The sequence below is a fragment of the Hemicordylus capensis genome, chromosome 10 (genome assembly GCF_027244095.1).
Source record: "Hemicordylus capensis ecotype Gifberg chromosome 10, rHemCap1.1.pri, whole genome shotgun sequence".
Classification (NCBI taxonomy): Eukaryota; Metazoa; Chordata; class Lepidosauria; order Squamata; family Cordylidae; genus Hemicordylus; species Hemicordylus capensis.
In genome coordinates, this window is record NC_069666.1 from 2,511,844 (window position 1) to 2,537,771 (window position 25,928).

At 50.2% G+C, this 25,928-nt stretch overlaps 1 protein-coding gene across 33 annotated transcripts in view; it reads left to right on the top strand.

The window, feature by feature from the left end:
• MEGF11 (multiple EGF like domains 11) overlaps positions 1–25,389 on the top strand; it is a 289,113-nt gene extending 263,724 nt beyond the window's left edge. For 24 of the 33 annotated variants that reach the window (XM_053272175.1, XM_053272170.1, XM_053272169.1 and 21 more), the window contains 9 exons: positions 60–188; positions 1,386–1,514; positions 4,010–4,138; positions 5,728–5,961; positions 12,997–13,115; positions 14,328–14,394; positions 16,450–16,506; positions 19,452–19,658; positions 21,115–25,389. In XM_053272175.1, the coding sequence (XP_053128150.1) occupies positions 60–188; positions 1,386–1,514; positions 4,010–4,138; positions 5,728–5,961; positions 12,997–13,115; positions 14,328–14,394; positions 16,450–16,506; positions 19,452–19,658; positions 21,115–21,275 (1,232 nt within the window). In that variant the 3' untranslated portion in view covers positions 21,276–25,389. The other 9 variants (XM_053272188.1, XM_053272191.1, XR_008311408.1 and 6 more) reach the window with 8 other exon arrangements.
• The last annotated feature ends 539 nt before the right edge of the window (positions 25,390–25,928 follow it).

Sequence of the window (25,928 nt, forward strand, 5' to 3'; positions counted from 1 at the left end):
TTGGGAATATGTTCACTGATTCTCTCTCTCTCTCTCTCTCTCTCTCTCTCTCCTTCCAGCGTGCCCAGTTGGCTTTTGGGGTGCAGACTGTTTCCATTCCTGCAGTTGTCACAATGGTGCCACCTGCAGCCCCCATGACGGAGAATGCCGGTGCACTCCTGGCTGGACCGGTCCCTACTGCACACAACGTAAGAGGAGGACTGCTCTTCCAAGGCCTTGCTTGGCTGGAAATGAGTCTGCAAAAGCAAACACTGCCCCCTTGTGCCGGCTACTAGCAGTGACACGTTTTGAGTTCCTGCTGACTTGATCTCTTCTGCCCTGCACCCAAACAAAAAAAAAAGGGGGGGGGAGTGCCTTGCAGAGGAGAGGTTGACAAAAGCAAAAACAAAAAGAATGATCTGTAACTTGCTGTTACGTAGATGCGCGTGGCACAGTAATTCCCCAGCACATACTGACTTATCCGATGCATCAGCATTCCAGCAATCAGCAGCATTCAGAGGTTCACTGGGGTTGCTTTGAGGCACATCTGAATAAGGATACCGGAGTTTTGAAAAATAAAGGAAATTAGGAGAAGATTAGTATTATGAGAAAGGGAGAAAACCACGTTCCCCAAACCATGCATGATTTTGTGAACTTTGAGGATGCGCCTGTTTCCATCACCATCGTTAGCTGCCTTTTTTCTAAATGAAAAACCTCCAAACACGGGATCCTTTCCTCACTGGGAAGGTGCTCCAGCACCCTGGTGGATTTCAGCTGCCCACAACTCCCCGAGCTCCCTCCCCTGCCAGCTCTCGCTCTCTCTCTCTCTCTAGCCGTCCCCTACCTTAGGGCAGTGATTTTCACAGTAGAGTTCTATGGGGCACATTTGGGGAAGGGCCCCATTTCCCAGCACTCCGTGTGTGCTTTCCAAGGTGGTGCTGGGACTTGAGAGGGCCCCGTTTCCCATCAAGAAGCCCCATCAGTGCTGGGCCAGGCTCAGCACTGCACGGCAGGATTGGTCGCCTCCGCACGGTGCCAGGGAGGTGGTGCCGAGTGTTGGGCTTCAGCCGAAGCTTTGCAGAGGCTTAATAAACAGTTAGGGGCCAGTCAGTGGGAACCGCCCGCCACTGGCTCCTGGGCCTTGCAGCGAAGAATGCTACCTTAGGAGCTCTCAGATCATGCTGTTGCTGCCTCTTAGTGGTCTTCATCTCTCCCTCTCCCGCAGTAGGAGACTGATCACAGGCGTGACTTGCAGGAACCAAATAGGCCTGCAAGTCACGCGGGCAATTCTGAAACATGTTGTTTGTGGTGGAGACTGCATTTGCCATCCTGCTTAGTTTCCCCCTGTCTTCCTCTTCCTCTTCCTCTTCTTCTTCTTCTTCATCTCTGGATTCCTGTCCTCCCAGGATGCCCAGCTGCCTTTTATGGAAGCCACTGTGCCAGCGTCTGCCAGTGCCAGAATGGAGCCGACTGTGACCATGTCACTGGGCAGTGCACGTGCCGAACCGGCTTTACAGGGAAGCACTGCGAGCAGAGTAAGTCTCCCGTCCTTCCAGGGATCTCTGTCCTGGATACAATTATTCCTCAAGTTCTGTTACCCGCTGAATGAGGCTCTTGCCCTGCAGACTGGGAAATTTCCACTTGAGTTTTGAAACTCTTTTCCTCCTTCCAGTGCAGAGTGCTGCATCATGGGCCATGTGTGAGAACACACTTCTCTGTGCAGTTCAACACAGAAAACAGCACTGAGAGAACTTAGCCCATTTATTCCTAACGTCCACCAGTTGATGCTGGCCTTTGGGAGGGCCAAATCTTCTCAGCTTGGGTTGACCCTGGGAAAGTCTGGTTGTGGTTCTCAAAGTGTTTCTGAGAGAAATGGGGGTCTTGATGTCAAGGTTGGTGAAAGAATGCCTTTGGCTTGTGCGTTTCCATAAAATGTTTTCTGCTCTTGCAATGGAGCAGGAAATGCCCGGCCAGTTTATCGTGTTTCTTTCCATTTGTTATTTAAATGTTGCCCCAAGATACATAATAATCTGCCTGCAGATTTATGGTCCTAAGCCATCACAGTAATTGTATAAATAAATGTTGTCATTGGACACTCAATCATGTTGCCCGTGATGGAATTATAGGAAAGCTCAGGCTATAATCTGGGGAGAGAGAGAAAGAGAGAGCAAGGAACCCAGAGATCGGACAAGACGCTCAACTTGTGGCACTGGTGGTGCCTGAAATAACAAGGCATTGTGTAACGCACAACACACAGCTGTTAAAGATCACCGAATCCTGTCCTCCTGCCCCCACCCCCCATTGTGTTCTCTCTCCTCTCCTCTTCAAGCAAACAAAGCCAGAAAGCAGTGGCTTAGGGAGGAATTTTAGGCTTGTGTGTCCCATCTCACCTACTGAAGACCAAGGCTTAAGAGCCCTTTCGGGACTGATCTTGGTGGTCCAGTCCATCAGGCAGGGCCCAAGCACTGCAGGGAAAGGGGGCACAAGGAGGACCCGGCCTGGACTTCAAGCCCATGACCGAAAACCGAGGCTGGGTTGTGCATTATGCTTGAGGGTGTCCATGCAGACTTGTTTCCCTGCAGCTCCCTGGGGTGTCCAGTTCTTGCAAGATTTGCTGGACCCAAATCAGATGCAGCACAGAACAATGGACCACAGAGAGCTGATGGCTGGGGCCCTCCTCTGGAACAGAGTCCCGGCAGACTGACTGCTTGCTCAGCAAACAACAAATATTTATATTCCGCTTTTCAACAAAAGTTTTGGTTTACAGAGAGAGAGAGAGAGAGAGAGGAATAAATAACTAAATGAAAGGGTTCTCTGTCTCCAAAGGGCTCACAATCTTAAAAGAAACATAAGACAGACACCAACACCAGTCCCTGGAAGTTCTGTGCTGCAGGTGGATCGGGCCACCAGTTACTCTCCCCCTGCTCACTACAGAGAATCACCACATTAAAGAGGTGCCTCTTTGCCCAGTTAGCAGCAAGGCTTAAGACTTGTCGTTTGAGAGATGCCTGCCACACTATGCGGCTAGCTTTCTCAAGAGTGAAAGCTCCTGTGCTCCTGCTGGCATTCCTGGTGCATAGGCGGGAGAGAGAGAGGCAGGCAGGCGGGACAGGCACCATGCATGAAAACCAGGGCCATGGTGATGCTGAGGACATTGGAGCCAGTGCTGTGGCGAGACTTTACAGACCCCAGAACATCTCTGAGCAAATGGGTTAGGACTCTGGTCTCCAGAGTGCAGAAAGACAGGCACTGGATGCAGCAAACCCTGTCCCTGGGATCTAAAGGGCCTTCCCTCCCTTGTGTGTAATGAATAGAGATAGTGGCACACGTGGCAGGTGGTCATCTCAATAGGCACCAGGCAGCCAGCAGTGGAAGGAGCTTCGAGTGAACTGGAAGACTCTCAAGGATTTGACTCGGCCCTTCTGTTCTTCTAAGCAGGCAAAGCTTTTCACACAGGGCGGGGGGTGGGGAGGAGGGCCCACCTTACAAGTTTGTTCTGGGCCCAAAGGGATGATGCTTGAGCACTGCGACCAGGACGTCATGTCCCTGCAGATACCACCCACGTTCCATTATGTACTGCAACCAGGGCAAAACGGAAGGGGCAGTTTAATTTGATCTTTTGGTCCCACTGAGATCCCACCAGGACTCTGGAGGGTTTCCCAGGTGCTCTTCTACTTGCAGACAAGCGTACATCTTAGCAAATTATCTCCTTGCTCCAAGGGGGCACTACTTTCCTTTCTGTAGTGCACGCATCCCCAAACTGTGGCCCTCCAGATGTTGCTGAACTACAACTCCCAGCATCCCTAGACACAATTTTTTGTGGCTGGGTATGCTGGAAGTTATAGTTCAGCAACATCTGGAGGCCTGCAGTTTGGGGATGCCTGCTGTAGTGAGATCATGCTCTTTGTTAAAAACAACAACAACAACAAAAACACCAACATCCGTTGCAAAAAAAAAAAAAAAGAGTGGGGAAGATGTCTGTCAAAGTGCAAACTATTCGCTCAAGCCATTTTTCACTTTGAATTTGCAGAGTGTCCACCAGGAACGTTTGGCTATGGTTGCCAGCAGCTGTGTGAGTGCATGAATAATGCGACCTGCGACTACGTTACAGGGACCTGTTACTGCAGCCCTGGCTTCAAAGGAATCCGCTGCGATCAAGGTGAGGCGAAATTCCTTCTTGCGTCTTGTTTAAACTAGTCATTCGGACATTTATTTGGACCGTCTTCTGGAAGAGGTAGAGGACTTCTTTGCGTGTCCAGATTATGTAGCACTTTTCGTCTGGAATGGATTTGTGCCTTTGGGGCGGGGAGGGGAGGGAGAGGCTTGGAAATTTCCCCAGCTTTACTGTACATCCATGAGGACTAGGAACTCGCACACTTCTAAATGAAGCTGCAATTTTTAGATCCTAGAAACTGTCTCTACACCATAGACTTTGGCTGTTCCAAGACAAAACTGTGGATATGTCAAATACACTCGCCTGGGATTTTTTAATTGGGATGGTTTAAATGTTTGCAATAAATAAATAGACACAGACAACCTGCCCATAAGGCACGATAGCGCCAGACATGTGCTACTCTAAAATAAGCCTCCCTATCCAGGAGTCAGAGTGCATCCCAATCAGCATGTAGCCCTCCTCTCCCAGGTGTGTGGATTTCCCCATCCTATTCCATGGACAGGGCAGGGTTTTTCAAACTTGGGTCCCCAATTGTTGTTGGACTAAAAAATGGCCACTGTTGCTGGGAATGATGGGTGTTGTAGTCCCAACAGCATCTGGGGAACCAAGTTTGAGAACCCGTGGTGTAAACCCATTTGGGAGTCTGTGTGTCCTCCATTGTAAGGGGTGGATAAATCCTTGCAAGATTTCCTACTTGCAAGTAGGAAAGCTCTGGGTGTGTACCATACCTTTTGCACCCGCAAAAGGTCATTGGGTGGAGGCAACAGGGGTCCAGTTTGCCTCCAGGGGTCATTTCCTCTTGGCTAGCAAGTGTTTCCATCTGATACTCAAGCCAGTTTAAACCAGAGGGAGGCAGAAGATTGGTCTGGACCACTGGTTGGTTTGCAGTGGATTGGCGAAAGTTCCCATTTCTTGATCAGCTGCTGCAGCAAAGCACCTTTCCCTCCTAAATTAGGCTGTTAAATTCCCTGATCTGCAGTTACTCAAGTGTACTACGACGACTATTTATGTGCCACTTTTCAACAGAAGTTCTCAAAGTGGTTTACTCAGAAAATAAATAAGATGGCTCCCTGTCCCCAAAGGGCTCACCATCTAAAACGCGACATAAGGGAGACAGCAACAACAGCCACTGGAGGGATGCTGTGCTGGGGATGGAGAGGGCCAGAGGATGCTGTGCTGAGGATGGAGAGGGCCAGTTGCTCTCCCCCTGCTAAATGTAAGAGAATCGCCACTTTAAAAGGTGTCTCTTTGCTCAGGGGTCTAATGTTGCTTTGTCCATGTCACTCTTCCCAGGGTGTGCGCTCACAGGGTCCCTGAGCCGGCATTTTGCATTTGGCTGTACTGCTTGAGCGACTGTTGTGCACCTTTTGGGCTGCTTTTGGTGGGCCTCAGGGTCCGAGCAGAAAGAAAGCAGAGTCGATTCCACCCCGCTGCGCCTGGTGTCATGGTGCAGTGGTTGCAACTCTCAAGAGTCTGCAGGTGGGAGGGATCGGGGCTCACGGGTACGCAGCCTCCCCTTGCGAAACGGAGCCTGCCACTCAGTTTAACAGTGCGTTGTGAATTATTTTTAACAGCGGCTCTCATGATGGAAGAATTAAACCCCTATACTAAAATTAGCCCCGCTCTTGGATCCGAGAGGCATTCAGTGGGAGCAATCATTGGGATTATTCTCCTCCTGCTAATTATTATGGTTTTGCTGGCACTGTTTGTGTGGTATCGGCGGAAGCAGAAGGAGAAGGGACAAGACATGCCAAGCGTCTCTTACACGCCAGCCATGCGGATGACAAACACCGATTACTCACTTTCTGGTAAGGGCCTTTTTTATTACAATGGAGCGCTGGTTCAAATACCCTCTGGTCTTAACGGGGAGAGGAAATGGATTCAACTTTCCTTTCTCTGCAGCCTACTACGCTTTCCTTCAGAAGCAGCCACTTCCTACCCCAGAGTCTTGCCTTTGATAGGTAGGTAGGCTGGGATGGCCAAAGCCTGACCGATGAGCAGAGAAAATAGCTTTTCACTCCATTTATTCAGGAGAGAGCCAGAGACGTCGGCACTCTGCACAGTCCAATTTATAAGACTCCAACAAGTTTTGGTCCCATGTTTGGCACGTCCTTAGAAGTCAGCAGACATTCCCAGTGACTGATAAAAACACACATGTAGGAATAGCTTTATATACCAAGAATGTAAGTGCTATTGCTATATGCCAAGAATTAAGGCTATTGCTCCCCCAAAGAAATATTTGTGATTCGGTAATTAATTGATTTAAATTTGCATATGAATAAAAAACCATAGTTCGGAAGCAAGAAATGTACTTTGCTTTGTTTTCAGATGATGCTTGCCTTGGTCACAGCAGCCATTACCGTAGAGAAGGTATTCCTCTGATCAGAGAGGGTAGGGAAAGGTCCTCTTCCAAGATAGGAGTTGCCACCTGCAGTTTTTCTAAGTATTTGTATTTTAAAATACATTTATCTATTTTTTAAAAAATCTGCTGGCTGATTAATCAGGAAGATACCTTTTGGGTTGATTCAGTGTTGCATTGTATAGCGGGGGAGAGATTTAGATCTCATGGACAGCATCCAGCCATGACTAAGCCCCATTCAAATTAATGGAGCTTAACATAGGAAGCTGCCATATACTGAGTCAGACATTGGTCTATCTAGCTCAGTATTGTCTTCACAGACTGGCAGCAGCTTCTCCATGGTTGCAGGCAGGAGTCTTTTTCAGCCCTGTCTTGGAGATGCTGCCAGGGAGAGAACTTGGAACCTTCTGCTCTTCCCAGAGCAGCTCCATCCCCTAAGGGGAATATCTTACAGTGTTCACACATCAACTCTTAAGTTAGTCATGACTAACTCGACTCATTGATTTCAATGGTGCTTAGCTGTCTGGACTGCCCAACCTACTTAAATAATACACATTTATACACACCTGTCTCAGTTGTCCTTATTCAGCCCTGGAGCCCTGTAAGGCAGGCTGGTATTTTTATCCCAGTTTTGCAAATGAAGATCTGGGACTGAGTGACATGCCTGAGGCTACCATGTGTGGTTGTGGCAGAGGTGAGATTTTCACTGGAGATTTCGACTTGCACTAGGATACACAGGGACAGCTCTGTTTCAGTAAGGATATTTCTCTGCCACAAATCGATGTTCGTTTTTAAACGGCTTCAGTCACAACATCTGCCCAGCTCTGTAGTACTGTGAGAGACCTGCGGAATGGTTTCATTGTAGACTAATGAGAACTATTGTTCCAAGGATTCCTTGGGAAGAAACTGCACAGATAAACCACCCAACTATTGAGAAGGACATAAATAGTTAACGTCCTGCTCTGACACTTGTTTGTCTGCAAGCGTCTTGTGGGGAAATGACATAAATGAGCACCAAATCCTCCAGCAATAATGGCTCAGCAAACTGCTTCTGGAGAAATGCAGATCCTGCAGGGAGAAGATTGCCTCCATCAGCAGTGCAAGTGGTAAACCAAGGCAAAGCTGCCGGCACAGATCCAAATTGGTCAATTTCAGCTTGTTTCCCGCAAGCCAAGACCTGCCAACAGAAACCTTTTCAAAAGATTTCCTTTTCTAGTGTTGTTGATTGACTGGTGGGGGACAATTTGATTGACTTCTATTTCCTTTCCCAAATTTTAGCCACTTGAAAAAAATATTTATAGAGCCTTATTGAGAATGGAATCAGGGGTTGAGCCAGCGTCCCGGTTCTAACCTTTCAAAGTAGTCCTCTATTCTGTAGCACGTCCTGTTTTCCAGAATGCTGCCCTCTTCACAGCCATCTTTTGCCCTTTATGTGGACAACTGGATAGCTAGGGGGACCCTTTCAGGCATCTGGCCTTGCGTAAGGGCCCCAGTTGCTGACAACTAATCTCAGGACATTAGTGAAGTCTGGGCTTCAAGAAGCCTCGTCGCAGAATAAAATAATTAAATCAATCCTTTGAAGCCTTTAGTTTCCACTGCAAGAAGAGCAATTTTGATAATTTGCAACAACTGTTTTTATTAAACCCCTCCCCCAAATAAATGAGTGGATTGGGCTCATATTCAAACTTGAAGCATAGGATGCATCATAAGAACAGCTTCACTGGACCGCACCCAAGGTCTATCTAGTCCAGTATCGTGTTTCGCACCGTGTGTGTCCCCCCCCACCCGACTCCTCTAGGAAGCCCACAGGCCAGAGATGAAGGCCTGCCCCCTCTCCTGCTGCTGCTCCCCTGCAACTGGGATTCAGACACATCTTGCCCCTGAAGCTGGAGGTAGTCTATAGCCAGCCAGACCAGTAGCCATGGGTAGACCTCCTGTCCTCCATGAATCTGTCTAAGCCTCTTTGATAGCCATCCAAGCTGGTGGCCATCACCACATCCCGTGGCAGAGAATCCCACAAATTAATGATGCGCTGTGTGAAGATGTCCTTCCTTTTTTCGGTCCTGAATTTCCTGGCCATCAGTTTCATGGGATGACCCCTGGCTCTAGTGTTATGAGAGAGGGAGAAGAACTTCCCTCCCCATTTCTCCCCACTCCATGCATGATTTTATAGACTTTATTCCAATACCTTTATGTTCTGGGGGGATTTGGCATATTAGTCAACAGAAAATGCCCAACCGGTGAGATGGGGCCGCTCTGCTTGTCCCATGAAGTTGTGAGCGGGAAGCACATGCTGTGATAGCTGCACACCAAACCGGCAGGTGGTCTGCGGAGTGATTTGGGAGCTGCGGTGTTTAATGTGCCTTGTCCTCTTCCCAACTTGGTGCGTGTTCGCCTCTTGCCTTTTCTAATGTTCTTCCCTTTTTATTTTTCTGTATATACTGGTGCAGGCCTCCCTTTAGAAGAATTACTTTGGGGTTGCATTTAATTTTATTGGCAACCGTTGCATATCAGCCCTCCTGGAGCAGAGTCGATGTTCTCTGCTGGCCAGGGTAAATCTTCCTTAATCATTTGCCAATGGGACTGCGTCCAGGAAGCAAAATCCTGGGCGCAAGGAGCCACAGGGGGTGGGGGAGGGGATATAGATATCTGGACAAGGAGAATAAATTAACAACTCCAGCTTTATTGTAAATAGTTTTCTTTCCAGCTGCCAATTCTTCTCTGGAGGTGCATAAAGGTCACACTGTGATATTATGGACAGGGAGCCTCCTTTCCATACTCTAAAGTATTCCTATAGAACAGGAGGCAAACGGACAGATTTCCAATGCAAATCATTACAGTCAACCCGTGAAATATCCATCATTATGACAACTATATGTGGGGATGGAAGGCTTGTGTGTTGCAAGGACTTTGGGGTGTTGAGTGTGTCTCTGTATGCTCTGCACCTTGCATTCACCCCTTGGGGATCCCTTCCAGGGAGGGTCAGAGTCCGGGGTTGGGGGACTGGAGAATTTCCATCTCCATAACAGTGAGCCCAGTGCAGCTTCATGGCAAAGCAATATACAGAGAAAGCAAAGGGGGCATTGCTGGAGCCGGGTCTGCCTATCCCTGGTGATTCCACCTATTGAGAATCAAGCCCACCCAGTCAGCTGCATAGCCCCATCCCTCCGTTTACATAGCCCTGGATTCTGTTTCTTGGTCACCCTAGAGTGTAACCGCACATTAGGAACACACTTCTCTTTATGTATATATAGACATAGGTTATGGACTGGATGCTTTTAGTGTGGCACAACCTGTCTTTTGTCTTGCTTGTCCATGCAACAACCTGGTAGTACATTTAGTAGCGGTTATTCCCATTTGACTTATGGGGGCCTGAAGCTCAGAAGACACGAGTTGCTCAGCGAATCCGTGGCTGAGATGGGAGACGGTCCCAAATCAAAGACCAGCCCCCTCTTTATGCTGAAGAGTTCAACGGGATAACTCTGGCTTGAGAGGCCGTGGTGCCAGCTCCATCCTGTGGAGCGTCCAGCCGGATGGTAGTTCCAGGACAGGGAGCCGGGCATACGTTGGTGCTGATCCTTCTGCTCTGGACTGGTAGCGCTCAACATTGGAGAAGGGCCTTAGCTCAGTGGCAGAGCACCTCCTTGGCACGCCAGAGGTTCAATCTCTGGCAGCATCTCTAGTTAAAAGTAATGTGGAGCAGTTGATGGGCACGAGCATACTCTGCCCGAGACCTTGGATTGCTTCTTCTAGTCAGAGTAGACCGTACTGGGCTGGGTGGATCAAGGCTTGACTCTGCAAACAGCAGCTTCTTACAGGAGAGCTCACGGCTCAGTGATTGTCTCTGTTTCTCAAGCAGGGGCCACTTGGGCAAAAAACCTTCAAAGCGAGAGCCGTTCCCCCCCTGAGCCGAACTCCACACAGTGCTGTGCCTTTCTGAGTTCTGGAGGGCCCTTTAAGAGAGACGGCGCCCGCTCTTAAGGCTTCCAGGAGGGAAGGGCTGCATTTCCCAGCACTCCTTAGGCCTTCCAAGATGGGGCAGAAGGTTCAAGAGGGCTCGATTCTCCTAGAAGGAGCCTCCCTCCAGCACTGGGCACAGCGCAGCACTACACAAGAGGAATGGGGGTCTCTGCATGGTGCCAGGGGGGCTGGAGGTGAAACACAGATTTGATGGGGGCTGCACTTTGAGTTGATGGGGGCCTTGCGAGGGAAAACACTGCCATATCTCGATGGTAGGACACGTGGATTGCATGTAGACGGCTCCAGGTTCAAACCCTGGCAGCATCTCCAGGTAGGGCTGGGAAAGACCCCCTTTCTGAAAGCTTAGAGAGCTGCTGCCAGTCAGTGTAGATGCTCCTGAGCTAAGTGGTCAATCAGTGAATGGACAAGCTCATGTTCAATATCGTGATGGGCAGAATTGCTTTGCGGGTGTCAAGGGGAGCGGGCCTCTGTCTGGAAGCAGCCTTCATTTCTACAAGGCTGACCAAAAGACTTGCCTTTGACATTCTCTGCCCTGAGTTTGGAGGAGAGCATTTTTGTAGCTAGGCTCCCGAGTGGTTTTTAAAACTCCTCTGTTTGGTTAGTTCCACCCCACACTCCAAAGCTAGACTTTGGCGGGTTGGGGTGACATTTGGACAGAACCAGGGCCAGCACTCTCTCTGAGGGGCATGTGCGCTTTTCATGCTTCTGGAGAGTTCGGACGGTGAGTCACGATGTTGCCAGTTAGCCAACGTTGCCTGTGCCGGTGAATTTTCCAGTTCAGCTGCCAGCCCCTTCGTTTCATGGGTATAGTATTTCCAGATTAAGACTTTAATTAAATACGAGGCAAATGCGAGTGAGCTTTCATTGGCTTGGCCTTGCCGTCAAAAGGCGCTGGCTGTTCTTTGTAACCTTATCAGTCTGTTAACAAATCTGCAAGCAGCTCAATTGCTCGCTTGCGAAGATGGTTTTAATCTTCTGAACCAAGTGTTTGATTCAGGCGGTGTTCCTTCTGCCCACCCCGCCCCAGTGGCAAGGCAAGGCGGCTGCTAGCGAATGATTGTTAAAAGGACACAGTTCGGCATTCCTGAAATAGTTGACATTGTTATTGGCTTGTAATGGGCTTTTGCCAAGGCTGAAATTCAAGAGCCGTGGCTGGTTCACAAATGGATTGACAATAGGGATCCCTCCATGGGGACTGAGCACCCGGGAGAGAGTTGCTTGGCTCCCTGCCAAGAGCCTCCTTGTGTATCCTTCCTGAGGAAGGAACTGGGGTGGGGGGAGTCTTCATGGCCTTGGCTTAGGGAGATCTCTTCCTCCTCCTCCTCCTCCTCTCTCCAAATAAGAGTCACGAGGGCAGGCAGTCTCGGAGCCCTGCTGTGTGCATTAACAAGTAAATAAATAAACCCATAGAGTGGATTGCAGTAATTGTGTTGTTTTGCACGATCCTGTTTTACTCTTTGGCATAGTTCAGGCTGTGGGGAAGAACAAGGAGCTGTCCGGGACACGGAAGGTTCTCCCCTGCCTCGAAACCACTAGAGCTCTTTCAGCCTGCACCCCACCCCTCCAGCTTCCAAGATTTTGCTAGGTTTCCCAAGTATATCTTCACAAGCAGCAGGGCTAGAAACTTGGGTCTTTGTTGTTTTTAAATGATGGCCACTGAGATTCCCAGAAAGTAGAATTCTTTGCTGTTGGTCTTCGGGGTGGGGCGGTTTGGGGACAAGGTTGAGACCTTCCAGCGGCGGCAGCACCATTTTCTCTTTTGTTTGGCTTAGGATTTTTGTTTCTGTCTTTCTGTTTCTGTGTTTGTTTCAAGAGTGAGTGAACAGGGAAAAGATTAACTGGTTTAGTAAAAACAAAGTGCGGCACCTTGAAGGTTGACACATTGATTGTAGCAAAGCCTAAGTGGGTCCCCCATTAGAAGTTGGGGTTGAAGGTGGGTCTGAAAAGGTTGCCAACTCCTGCTCAGTGCTGAATTTGGAGCGTTTTTGCACCCTGGGGAGAAATCGTGGCAGCCACAGCACCGTCCCCGAACCCCTACCCACAGTAAAGCACTTGGGAATATCTCAGTCCTGCCAGCAGAATAATGGACTTGGTAGAAAAAAATATTCCCCCTCACTTTAAGGCAGAGGTTTGCTAAATGTGGTCTGTATAGGGTGCATAATTCCACGCAGAGAGTGCCATGATGTTTCTCTGCATCACTTGGGCTGCATTCATCTGCCTGGTTTTGTTCCTCATCTGACATCAGAGCCTGCTTGGGTTTTTCCAGGGTGCCCATCTCCCAGGAGAATTGCAGAGGGAGTGGGGAGGGCCTAGTCCTTAAATGGATCCAAGGAGGAATCCTAGACGGATCAGGAAGGAGGATGGCTCTTCCAGTCATCTATTACAACCCTTAGTCATTTTCTGAACTCACCTGCCCAGGTGTGTGTGTGCATGCACGTGTCTCTCCCTCCACCCCGGTGCTGCAGCTTTGAAAGAATTTTGTGATGACTTGTTCTCTCCTCAGATGCATCTCAAGGTAGCAGCAGTGCCCACTATTTTTCCAATCCAAGCTACCACACCCTCTCATGCGGGGTGTCTTCACGCTTCCTCCCCCATAATCTGGATGGAAATCTCTCCAGTAAGGTAGATACCAGCGTTGGTGTCCCCCTCCACCGTAGCACTGTTCTTCTCAGTTCAAGGAAACACACTCAAACGCAGTTAGCTGTGGTGGCTAAATAGCTACTGGTCAAGGGAAGAAGTGAAGGCACCCAATGGAGGAGCAAAGAGGCCTCAAGGTGGGGATGGGCGAGAACTTGGAAATCCTCTGAATTTCACTTTTTCCAAGGTTCCTCCAAGGAGAACCTGAAACTTGAGAACTTCATGGTTCCTCCCAATGAGACACATCTGAGAATTTTCTCAGATGGCTTCACAGCTTCTCCACATTTCCACCTCACTCAAGGTGCAGAGCAGATCATTGATTGCCCAATGCATCCTGAGTCTTGCAACTCTTCATCAGGGTGCCTTGAGTTCAGCTCTTTCAAGGAGAGGCCAGGCCTGCCTTCAAGCAGGGCTGCATCCTTTGATCTCCCAACCCAGTGCCTTGCCTTGATTAACCCCCAACCCATCCGGCTCTTCCTGGTCACTCGTGGGGCATTTCCAATTCCAGGTCCTCACCCTTCCTATTCATCTACACTTTAGTCTCTCTGCCTCTCTGCAACTTACAGTTAAATGCTACCTGGGAACACTCACAACTCCACCAGCACGAGCAGCTGCTGCGTACCCTGTCCATGCGCAGCCTGTGGCTTTCAGACCATGCTGCCATCCTGTGCCACCACCTCCACAGTGGCACCTCTACTCCCACAGCTGTCCCTCATGCTCATTGTGCAGCGTTCTTAATCCAGATCAAATCCTTCCACGAACACCTTCTTACACTCCTGGATTTAGCTAGTGGATCTGCTGGGCACCTCATTCTTCTTGAGGTGGTTGGTTTTTCCTTGAATTGGGAAAATTCCTGTCCAGTGTGTTGATTAAGCAGACCTCCCTCCCCCCCCCCGCCCCCAGTCTGTGACTGCATGCTGTTATCGTTTGTGGCGGTGGCGGTTTGGATCAGGCATTCACTCTTGCTTGCTTTCTGGGTTGTGCCTTAAAACACGAGTTTACGTAACCCTAATGCTCACCCATCCTGATCTTTCCCTTCTGCTCGTCTGAAATGTCCTGGCTCGTTTGGGTTCACTTTATCAGTGGAGAACTCCTGGGGTCCCTATTTCAATTTTCCTTTCATCACTACTTGGCTTTGTCGGTGGGGCTCTTTGGTTACTTCGCATTAATTCCTTGCTGTCATAACTTTTTGAACAGCTCAGTAACAAAATCCTTGACAGAGACCCTACAGAATGGAGAGCCTACAGCTATCTGAATGATCTAGGTCAGTAATTTTTCAACAATTTAATCATTTGAAGTAGAACCTAGAGCAACCCCAGGCCCCTTTAAGTGGGAGTCCACACAAAGACCCCCACAGGTGTTTCCTTTCGGCTGTGCTCTGTGGATCTTAAATCGTTTGTATTTAAAAAACCTATCCAGGCAGCCCCCTTTCTCCCTACTGCAGTGAATTCCTTTTTCAATAGGAGTCCTGTGCTTTTCGGGCTTGTAACAATGTGAAAGACATTCTGTATGTGGAAGACATCCTGCCTGGCCCCACAGGTGGAGGGAGGGATTCTTCTGACCAGCCACAGAGGGGAAACCTCTCTTTTGTGAACTCTCTTTGGTCAGCGTGGATGCCTTCATTCTTTGAGAGCTACGCTGCAATGCTGTGTTCTGTTATGGGTTTGCCATACCTGGATTGTGTAGATACATTTCAGGAACCAATGGAGCCTAATCCTGCTGCACATCTCTGCAGAGAACACAAGAGCTGAGGCTGTCGCTCAGTGGCAGAGAGAAGCTTCTTTGCAAATCGAAGGTCCCTGGTCCATTTCCCCAGCATCTCAGAGAGCTGCTCGGAGCCCGGGGCTACATAGCCAGAGATGGGGAGGTTTCTCACCCACTGGCCTGCCAAACACACCTGCAGTGCATCATATATTGGCCATCTGTTTGAAGCAGCCAGCCTTCAAATCCACTGAGGACCACAGGGTTTGAAATTGTGTGTCATTGGGTTAGGTCCCTTTCTCATTTGGCTGTGTCATCAATCGATTGTCACCCCCGCCCCCGCCCCCGGGCCGGTTTTCTCGTGATGGGGAAGGAAATTCTTGCTAAGGGGCTCCAGCTGTAGGAGAGAGCACTTAGCTCAGAAGCTCGTCCAGGCACCTGCTCGGTGCTTCTGTAAACGGGTGTAACCCTTGCAAGGATGGCGGGTCGGGGAAGAGACAGTGGAGCTCTGCTGCTGGAATCCGTGGAGCTTTGGCGCTTGAGTTCAGCCCGATGGAAGCAGCAGCCCAGCGCTCGGTTTCCCCTCTCTCTGCTTGCAAGGCAGGGGCGAGACTCTCTCGGGCCAAAAGGAGGGGCGCTTGTAGGATCGTGGGGGGTTGGTTTCCAGCCCAAACAGCAATGACTCTTGAGAATGTGTGGGCAGGGCCAAGTGGCAGATTGGGCCTCCAGAAAAGGCTGGGTTCTGTGCCCTGAAGGCAGTGTGTTAGCAGTTGCATGCATGGCCTTGTTCGGCATTGTTGCTTCAGCTGGCGCTATTCAGTGCAGTTGCATCTCCTGAGAATATGGCTTTGGACCCCACCTACAGCTGTCGGGGCTGCAGGAGGAGCAAGCGTCTTGAGCTCTTCTCTGCCTCGTCCAAAAGAAAGTATTGGCACCTTCCCTAATGGGAAGCCGCATAGACTTGGGGGCCTCTCCTTCCCCTGCACTAGAGCTGCTCTCTATCCCCACCCCCCACTGTGCGTTCTGAGATTTCTGGGATTGGTCACATGTTTCCCAGTTAGGCCATGAGGTCTAGAAACCTGCTTTTCAAAGTGAAGCCCGAGATCCTCAGGCGACGGCATTCTGCACCCAGTTATCAGATCTCAAAATGATGGGGCCTGTTTCAGCTCACCAGCAGTGGGGATGGCCCCATGTTATACAGACCTCTCTCCCCAAATGCACTGAGGCAGTCTCCAGAATCTCCCGGTTGGTTTTTTCTTTTGCAAAGGTTCAGCACTGAGTTTCCATTCCTCCTCCTCAAACTCCATCCGGGCATGGCCACTGGCTGTTGAAAGAACCAGGCAGGCAGTGGGCTCTCCTGGGCCGAAAGGAGGGCAGCCTGTAGAGAGGCGAGGGCTTAGCTTCCCATCACAAGCCACTCATTCTTTGCTGGGAAACCGCAGGACAGCGGAGTGCAGTTTCCTCGATCCCGACCCTCCTGCTGCCCACCCACGATTAAGTGCACGCTGTTCCCTGACTCGGGGGTTGCAGTGAGCAGAGGGGGGAGGCTTTCTGCTGCCCAGTCCAGTTTGCATAAAAATATTTATGCATTTTCCATTGTATATCCATTTTTATGCAGGTACTTGTGGGATGAATAGACGTCAGAACACATACATTATGGAGAAAGGCTTCAAAGGTATAGTATCTGATGCCGGCAAGGGACCCATAGCAGCCAGTCTGGGTGAGCTAGCCAGTGCCAAGGTCGGGAAGGCAGCCGTTGGTAGGTAGGTAGGCAGGCCGATGGCCACCGGTGAAGCGCTCCCTAGGAGCCACGGTGCTGCCAAAATTGCCTAGTGCCGGGCTAGGTCTTTAGCTAGCCAATGTAACGGAACTCTCTTGAGAGCCAGTGGAAGGATGATTGGACTCGGTCCACAGGGGTTCAACCCCCCCTCTGCCACCGAGTCACGCTGTGGTTTTAGGCAAGTCCCTCTCTCTGTGATTCCCCTCCAAACACACTTTAAAAGTTGGTAGAATGTGAATTTGTCATTAAAACTGTTTTAATTGTTGTTTTTAATTTTCTGTTATCGTTGTGGTAAACTGCCCAAAGATGTGAGTTTGGGGTGATATAGAAGTATACTAAATAACATAAAAATGGGAATAATGGTGACCGACCACATAGGGTTATTGTAAATGTGATAGAGAAATAAATGTTACCAACATACCCTGAGCCTTAAGGATAAGGTGAGCTAGAAGACAAGGAAAATGCTTAAGGCAAGAAAAATCTTGTAATATTCTAGTCATAACAAAAATAAAACATAATTGTTATTTGATGCGACAGAAAGGGGGTGGGGGTGGGAATTATGGCTTTGCACATTAAAATGTCCAAACAAAATTGACAGATGAAATAACTGGAATCTCTCGTAACATTCTTTATCAACACCCCAGTTGAGAAAACTCACTTTCAGATCACCGGGCCAAATGCTAGATACAGACAGTGCATAATGGGGCTCCCAATTAATATTATACCTGGGTCAGAAGTGTATAAAATGCATCTTGATTTAACCCTGATTAGCCAGTCTGTTGTAGAACCCATTCTCCCATGGGATCCCACAAAATCTTCCCCCTAAAGACTCAGAATCCACTGTCTGTAATTTAAGAGTCGGACCACAATTGCTTTTAGAAAAATAGTCCCTTAAGTTGAGCCGGGGTGGGGTGGGGTGGGGGGACACCAGAACCTGTACATGAATTGGGACCCGGCACAAGCTAAAGTATGAACCTGTGCGAGCTGGAGGTTTTGGCTGCATCCCAGACAGAACTCTGTCACGTCCCATTGTCTTTTCTCCATGCTGGTCCCAGAACTTTTCTTGCTAGATTCCCCATCCCTTTGTGCTTCCCATATTGCAGGCTTTGGGTTGGCATTTTTTCTTTACTTTTGAATCGGTACTGAGGCGTGTGCCCATCTTCCCGGATTGGGGCATGGCTGGGTTGAGCTTCTGCTTTGAAAACAGTCTGCTGGCTAAATGGATGAAAGGGGTGCAAGGGTGCCACCACCATTTTCTTTTTTAGAAATGCAAGGATGTATTGATTAAAATCTGTGTATAGTGAGAGATAACAACGTGTCCAAAACACTTGCAGCGGGGAGTGTTTCTAAAAAGAAAGAAGGAAAAAGACCCTGTTAACGAGGTTGGCGGGAGGTTTATTGATGGGTGAGCCGAGGCGGACCCTGAACGGATGGCATGAGGCTCCTGTCCAAATCCCTTGCTGAAAAGCTGGTGCTGCTTTGTTCCACTTCAGTAGAAGCTGCAAGTATTTGGGGGAGCAGCACTCCCTGAAGTCGGGCGTTAATTAGGGACAAGTGGTTGGTGGCAAAAGGAGGTAGGTTCCAAGAGATAAGACAGAAGACCCCATCTTTTCCTAGTGGGCCATTAAGGGGCAGAGGGCAGGACGAGAGCCCCCTAAACAGGCCCTATGCAGAAAAACCCACCTAATCAGCGGGGTGGGGGTGATGATAAGGGCCCTCATTACCATCCCTTGTATTATATTGATAGCTGGGACCATATTTCTGATCCGAGGGCCAGATCCTTGAGGTGAAGAAGCCGCTAGCTAGGAGCTGGAAGGCATTACCGCCTAGAGTTACCTTTTCACCCGATAAGAATGTTTTTGGTATAATTGGGTAATGAATGTATTATATATTCCAAAGCTGCCATACAGAGAGATAGGTCCCCACCCCAGGTAGCTTATAGTGGGGAAGTCAGTGAGGAGAACAGTACAAGATGGATATATTTCACACTAAAGCGAGGGACGGGGGAGCTGGTTGTCTGAAACGCGGTGGGGGGGGGTGGGGGGAGAAGGAGGGCACGTCAGGCAATGTCAAAACGGAACTGCATACCACTAGAGATGCTGGCCTTTCCGTCCTGGGAAGCCATCTTCATATTCAGCCTGTTTTAAGAGCAGAGGGAGAGTGAAGGAAAGAAAGTCCATCCTCTCATTGCTCAGCAGCTACTGAAATCCGTCTCTGTGTGTGTGTGTGTGTGTGTGCGTGCAGGAGAAATGCTACTCCTCATAATGCCTTTCTGGACTTTCCTAGTCAAGGGGGTGGGAGAGGAAGAGGGAATTTCAGAACTGGAGGTTGCATTTGGTGTTGTGGGGAACTCCTGGGTTGCTATCCCTGGCGCGGGTGTCTGACGTACTCCCTGGCTGTGCTTGCTTGCAGAGTTCCCTCTGCAGGCAAGGACTGTGCAGGAGGCGGTGGGCCGTTGCACAGAACGGGGGAACTGATGCGTGCTTTCCCTGAAGGCTTTGGGGGTCTGGGAAGGGCGGGCGGGGTGGGCTTGTGTGTGTAATGCAATGTTGTAATATAGCAATGAGACCCTTTTTGACAGCGAGAGCCGTGGCACTGAAGGGCTTTTTTTCTTCCTACTGAATGTTCAGGAAATGACTTGCGAATGAGTTTGGATGAGCAGATGGTTTGGAGAGACAGTGGTTCGGAGATACCTGAGGCGTAACTGGTGGGTCACAGTGCTGTGTGCTTTGAGGGCTAGAACCCCAACCTCCCCTCTCCCCCCTGCCCTCGGGGTCCAGCAGCACGCTGCTCTCTGAGATCCGTGCTCCCCCTCCCCCCGCCCGGCTCTTGTCTTGCAGACCACAGGAAGGGGTCCGCCTGCAGCTCCAGCACCTGTTCCCTCAACAGCAGCGAAAACCCCTACGCCACCATCAAAGACCCCCCCATCATGACCTGCAAACACTCTGAGAGCAGCTATGTGGAAATGAAATCCCCCGTTCACCGGGACTCCTCCTACTCCGACACGCCGGCATCCTCCACAGTGAACAAAAACATTTACGAAGTTGGTGAGTGTCTTCCTCCGCCTGGCCCAATCCACCCGGAGGATGCCCTGGTGTCGAATGGCTCCAGCCCAGGTCAAGCAGGCCGGCATGGGTGCCAGTTATGCCCTTGGCTGTGCACGCAGGCTAGCCACCCGAAGCCGCCTGGGGCTGTTTCCTCCTTTTGACACGGGGATTTTCATCCTTCCATCCAGCTGTTCAATCCAACTCCGCCTAGCAGATGGTCTGGCAAACTGTAGGGTGAAAGCAGGGCTGTGTGGATGCTCAGCTTAAATAGGACTGCTGAAAGACTGAAATTCTGCATGCAGATTCTGTATCTAAACCAAGCACACACTGGCACAGCTGCCCTTGATTTACAGAACTTGTAAGATTTTTTTTTACTATCCTGCATATTGTGGTTTGGATTTGCTTGGCAGGGCACTGCCCCCAAGCAGCAGACATCTAACTTGGTCATTGCGCTGGATCTAGAGATGGCAGGAGGTTCTGTGCTCCGCACTGTGGCCCTAATCCAAATTGGGGGACCTCACAGCTGCTTTGACAAGAAGCACTTTCTACTGGAGTTTCAGTCACAGAGCTCCAAGGTGGTGTGTATCTTGGCCCTTGGGATCGGGATTTTGTCTGCAAAATCCCCACACGGTGCACGTTTCTTGCATTCCCGTAGAACAGCCGCACAAAGGGCCTGGGGCATAATTCCGCCTGGCAGGAGCTGTTGAGCAGAGTGTCCCTTTTTACAACCAGGGTGGTGAGGACAGGGCCTTGGCCTTGGGCTACCTGGCTCGAAACATCACAACTGCGAGCCAATGGCACCTTATGTTAAATGCATCTTTGGGCCCTCTTTTGGCTTTTGCTGCTTCTTGAAATTCAGCCGTGAGCCAGGTTGGAACCACGGCAGGAATGGAGGGAGATTTTCACCCTTTCCCACAGCTGCTAACTCACCACTGGAGCTCCCTTATGAGGGAAATCAAGACCATGGTAGAGGGAGATGGTTAAAGCCTCCCTCCCTATCCAGAATGCCACTTGGCTGATTGGAGGACCAAACGCTGCATTTAATGTAACGTGTTGCCCGAGTCTGGGTGGCCTTGCACAAATCCCCCCCCCCCACACACACACACCTCACAACCTCTCCGGGAAGGAGAATGAAACAAGACAAAGCCCTTGGATGCTCCCTTGCACATCTTAGAGCGAGGATGGGATGGACATGAACCAGTGGAAGTGTGTGAGTGGATGTCTCTACCCTGCCCACGCTGGTGCCGGCTGGGCTGTCCGTGCTTCTTGAGAATCCTTGTTTTGGCTGCGATTGCTGCAATCCCTTCCCAAGGGCCCAGCATGCCTTGACGGGGAGCCAGGGCCGTTGAGCCGGTTTGCAGCTGAGCATTCTTGTAAGGCAGGCCTCCCCTTCCTCTTTAAGATCTTGTGGGTCTTGGTTCACTTGGAGGGTGACTGTTCATTCTTCTCTTTGCAGAGCCCACTATCAGCGTGCTCCAGGAACCCCGTGTCCGCAGCGCTGGCTACATCCAGAATCCATATGACCTGCCCAGGAACAGCCACATCCCCTGTCACTACGACATTCTCCCTGCAAGACACAGCCCCACCCACGGGACGCTTTGGGACAAGCAGTCTTAAAAGGGCCGAGCCATGCTGCCCCCCCCCCCCCGCCCTGTGAACACTGCTCTCTGACTCGGCAAGCAAAGAGACGACAATCCTTTTCGTTTTGTTGTGCTGCGTGTTAGAGGAACAATCGGTACAACCCACGGAACACTCATTTTGGGCCAACTTCCTTCTGCATGAAACTTTTTATTTTACAAAACAGTTTTATACAGATCACAGGAAGATAGGAAAACTCCTCAGTCTGTGTACAACGGGGGGAAAGGGCGGGGGGGGAGATTCTGGGGAGCTCAATCCAACATTGGACAAAATGTGTCTTCTTGACTTGATTTTGCTTTTTTTTTAAACGGTGGAGGAGAAGAGAGGAAAACCCCTTCCATTGTGACAAATAGCTATATCTGTACTATATTACCACCTGCTTAAATAGATCTTTCACTTTTAGAACCAAGACGTCCAGAAAAATACATTGTGGCTTCCTGTGTGGAAAAAGGATATACTACCTTAAAGAACTGGGGGGGGGGGGAGGAAAGGCAAGACTGTGCCGTCGAGTCAGTGTCAACTCCTGGCGACCACAGAGCCCTGTGGTTGACTTTGGTAGAATTCAAGAGGGGTTGACCATGGCCGCCTCCTGTGCTGTATGAGAGGATGCCCTTCAGCACCTTCCTATATCGCTGCTCATTTTCTGGGAAACACACCAGCGGGGATTCGAACCAACGGCCTCCTGCTCTCTAGGCAGATGGCTTCCCCGCTGCACCTTTATCCAGGTATGAGCATTGCTTGAAGGTTGCTGCCATAGTGATATCTGCCTGCGCTGATGAGCCTCTCTCTGCTGATCCCAACCCACGCTGCGTGGGTCTTCCTGTGCAACCTGGGTGTGTGTGGCGCCTGGTTGGTGGACTGACCAAAGGTCGGTGGTCTCAGAGCAGTAGGAACCTCCCAGCTGGCTACAGCAGCTTCAGACGCACCGGTTCAGACGCTGGAGACCGTCTACACAGCGGAGAGTCTGAAGGACAGCAGTGTGAGGGGGCAGTCTCTGTGCAACCCGGCTCCGTGGCCTAGTTTCTTGTGTCCAGTTGCCTGCCAGTGAAGCCGCTTTCTGGAGATGGGGCTGGACTCTGCCCCTCTACAGCAACCCACACCCTTCTCCTCCTCCTCCTCTCAGCGGCCATATATGCCCAGGCTTGCCAGCTAAGTCACCAGGGAGATGGCCACCTGGGGCAACTGAGCTCCTGCTTGCCAGACAGTGTCTCCATATTTGTCCTTTCCCTCCTTAAGCAGCCCTGGAACCAAGCGACTGGGCCGAGCTGAAGCACAGCAGCGAGAGCACCACCGACTCCATTTCCCCCGCCTCAGAAGCCCGGGGTGTGTGGTGCTCATCTAAATAACAGTCCTTGATTGTGCAGGTAAAAGGTGCGTCAACCTAGCAGTGTGGGCCTCACCTCTCTTCTAGCTTCCTGTGTCCATCTTTGTGACAACTATTCTGACTTGTATATTGAGGTAATTTTGAGTGAGGTCATTGGTTTCAAAGGCCCCTCCCACCTGCCACTTCTGTTGGGCTATAACCCCACGTCCTTTTCCAAGTAAGCCGATTTACAGGTGGTTGCCACTGAAGCCTCCATGGGCCCACAGAGCTTGTACATGATGAAATACTGGTTCTCAATGTACATTTTATTAGATCAGTGTTGGAGTAGCAGAGAGGTTGCTGCTGCTTCGCAGGCAAGTATCAATTTAGCATTAATGCACCGTTCAGTAAGAACCGTAAGGGCAAGGGAAATGAAATGAGAAGGGGTTGCTAAGATAGTGATTGATTTGAGCACGAAGAAAAGGACAGCTGGGCCATCCTGTCTAACTTGAAAGCCAGCTCTGTTTGCAGAACACCGCTATGTGTTTGGTAAAAGGCCATTCATTCATTTCAGCTTTGTTTCTGCAGCCCTCAACTTGTGTTTCACGCTGATCACAAGCGGAATATATATTCCCACCCCACGCCAAACGCTTCCATAGCACTCACTCAACCCACAAGTTAATTTGGATGAAATGTTTTGTGAAGCCCTCTTAGCAACCACCGCTCTTGGGGTCACAAGATAAAACAGAAATAGCCTGAGTCACAGCACTTGTGCTGCATGTCCAAACACCCCTGTTCAGTCCCCACCAAATCTAGTTATAGGATGGGGGCTAGGAAAGGGCGCCTGTTGACTTTTGGAAGTTGGGTTTGGACGGCACAGCGAGACCACACTGCGGCTTGGGCTACAGCAGTGGCGACGGGCATGGCCCAAGACTGTCCCTGGTCCAGTTAAGGCCCCGGCAAATGCCTTTCCAGCTCTAGAGGCAAGGGCCTCCAGCCCTGGAGAGAGGATGGATAGGGCCCACAACGCAGCAAGGTGCTTCAGGCAGGGCTCGGGTTCCTTGAAGAGGGAAAGGCGAGTGGAATGGCCTGGACTTCTGGCCACAGGTGAGTTAAGGCCACACTGCCTCTCGAGGAGGGCGAGTGTGTTGTGCTGTTACTCCATTGAACAGCACACCTCTTGTTTGTGTGCCCAGAGTGGCAGTGATCAGCTTCCCTGGGCAAAGGGGCACAGCCAGACTGCACAGCCGATTTCTTCTCACTTTAGGCCAGACGCAGCAAAGTGAGGCTGGAGGCACTGGGGCCATCTGCATGCAGGCGGTGCTTCAAAAAAGTTGCCCGGAAGAGCTCCAAGAAGCGAGTAAGGGCCCAAGGAGGAGGATCTCTGCTTTCCCCACTAACGGAAGGCAGAGAGCCAAGATGCCCACAGTGGCCTTGCCTGAAACTGGAAGCCCAGGACGAATCACGGAGTCTCCCCGCCACCTATTTCGCCTCTGGCTGGTAACGGGAAGGGAACCCCTTTCAGGCCTCGAATGCAGGGTCAGGGGTTCCCATTGAGCTGCTGCTGGATCAAAACCAGTAGCCCTTTTTGTCCTCTGGATTTCGGGGGATGAGAGAGGCAGCAGGTTATGGCAACAAGCTGAGCATTTATTAATTAATTAATTATTATTATTATTATTAGCAGCAAAGGGTAGAGCCCAGGCTCCGCTTCAGCCTGTTCCACTGTTGCAACATCCATGTGGAACGTGGGCAATGAAATGGAAGGGGGACGCTGGGCCCTTCTTTCAGAGGCAGGAGGTTGCTGAAGCCCTTTACTGACTGACCGTGGGGGCCTGGGGCGTTCCTACGCTGCCCAAGGGACAGAGCAAGGCGGTCCCCCCTCACCAGCCCCGGCATGGTTTAAGGAGGGATAGGGTCTTCCACAGCACAGGAGGAAACGGGAATTATTTAGATGAATGTTGCATGTGTGCATGAGGCAGGGTGGGTGGGTAGCCAAACGATGATCAGTCAGCAATAGCCGTTTTACTTTCCAGGAAAGCCTTATCAAAAATATAAGTAGCAGAACCTTATTTTGTAGGGCCAGTAAGGATATATATTTTCATTACATGTATAGGGAAAAAGAAGTCTTACCTCAGAACTAGCGATGGGGAAAGCCCTCCATGAAGGCTTTTTTTTCAGAGTAGCTTCCCCGTTGGGTTCACATCATGCTTGGAAGGTAGCATATTTAATCCGGATGAAAGCAAGGAACACTAACTGCTGCACAATTAGGAGAAATCACCCTACTTGCTGAGGTGTGTCTGTGTGTGTCACATTGTGGACTGCTGTAACACATGCAAATGGATGCAGTCAGCGGTACCATTGCTTTAGGTCTAACGGAGGCACACAGTAAAACACAAGCAGACCCAGCCCCATCCCATCAGTGAAAGAGTGCGCAAGCTTACACGTTAACACAGAGCTCTTCCTCTAGTAGCAGCACAGGTAGCTGCACGCCTAAGCGAATACACACAGCGTGTTACTGTACAGCTTGAGATCTGCACCGAGTGACTGACTGTCCTTTGGCTTTTGCAAAGCTGGGTAGCCAAACCAAATGGAAGAACAAAGTGTGTTTTACATCCAGCAAGAGACACTGGAAAGTAAGTCCAGTCTTATCTATATATATTAGCATTCCTTTAAAAAGGAATCTAGACACTGTAATGGCAATACTTTTTTAAAGCAAGACAGATTTGTAATATTTGTTGACCGTACAAAGGTGATCTACCTTGTAAAAAAAATAAACTGAATTTCTCTCAACGGTGCATGTTCTGTAACAATCCTTTGCAAGGCTCGATGGTGCTAGGACCCTCCTCTGTTAAAACCCCTACCAGCCTGGTTAAGCCTCCCAAACAGGGCAGCTTCCCCCTCTTCCTAGCAACCGGAGCTGGGGAGCAGATCACCATCTCGTGGGAAGTCCTTGGTCAGATCTGGCTCCTGCCATTCCAGAGGCAGCCTCACTCGTGGGGATTTCCGCACAGGCTCGCAAGAAGAGTCATGTCTGACTCCAGAGGCCACCGCTTGGTGGAAGAGCCCCTGCTTGGCACGCCAAAAGCCTCAGGTACAGTCCCTGGCAGCATCTCCGGGCAGGGTTGGGGAAAACCATCTGCCAGTCAGTGTCAGTGTCAGTGTCCCAGGCGGGTTTGACTCCACACGCTACAGAACACACATAGAAGTGACTCTCTCTCTCTCTCGCCTGGGCTGTGTGCCAGGTCTTCAGCGAGCCCGGCCCACGAAGTTCTCCCCGCCACGGTGACTTCATTACTCACTCAAACGCCCAACACTTGGAAAGAGGTTGC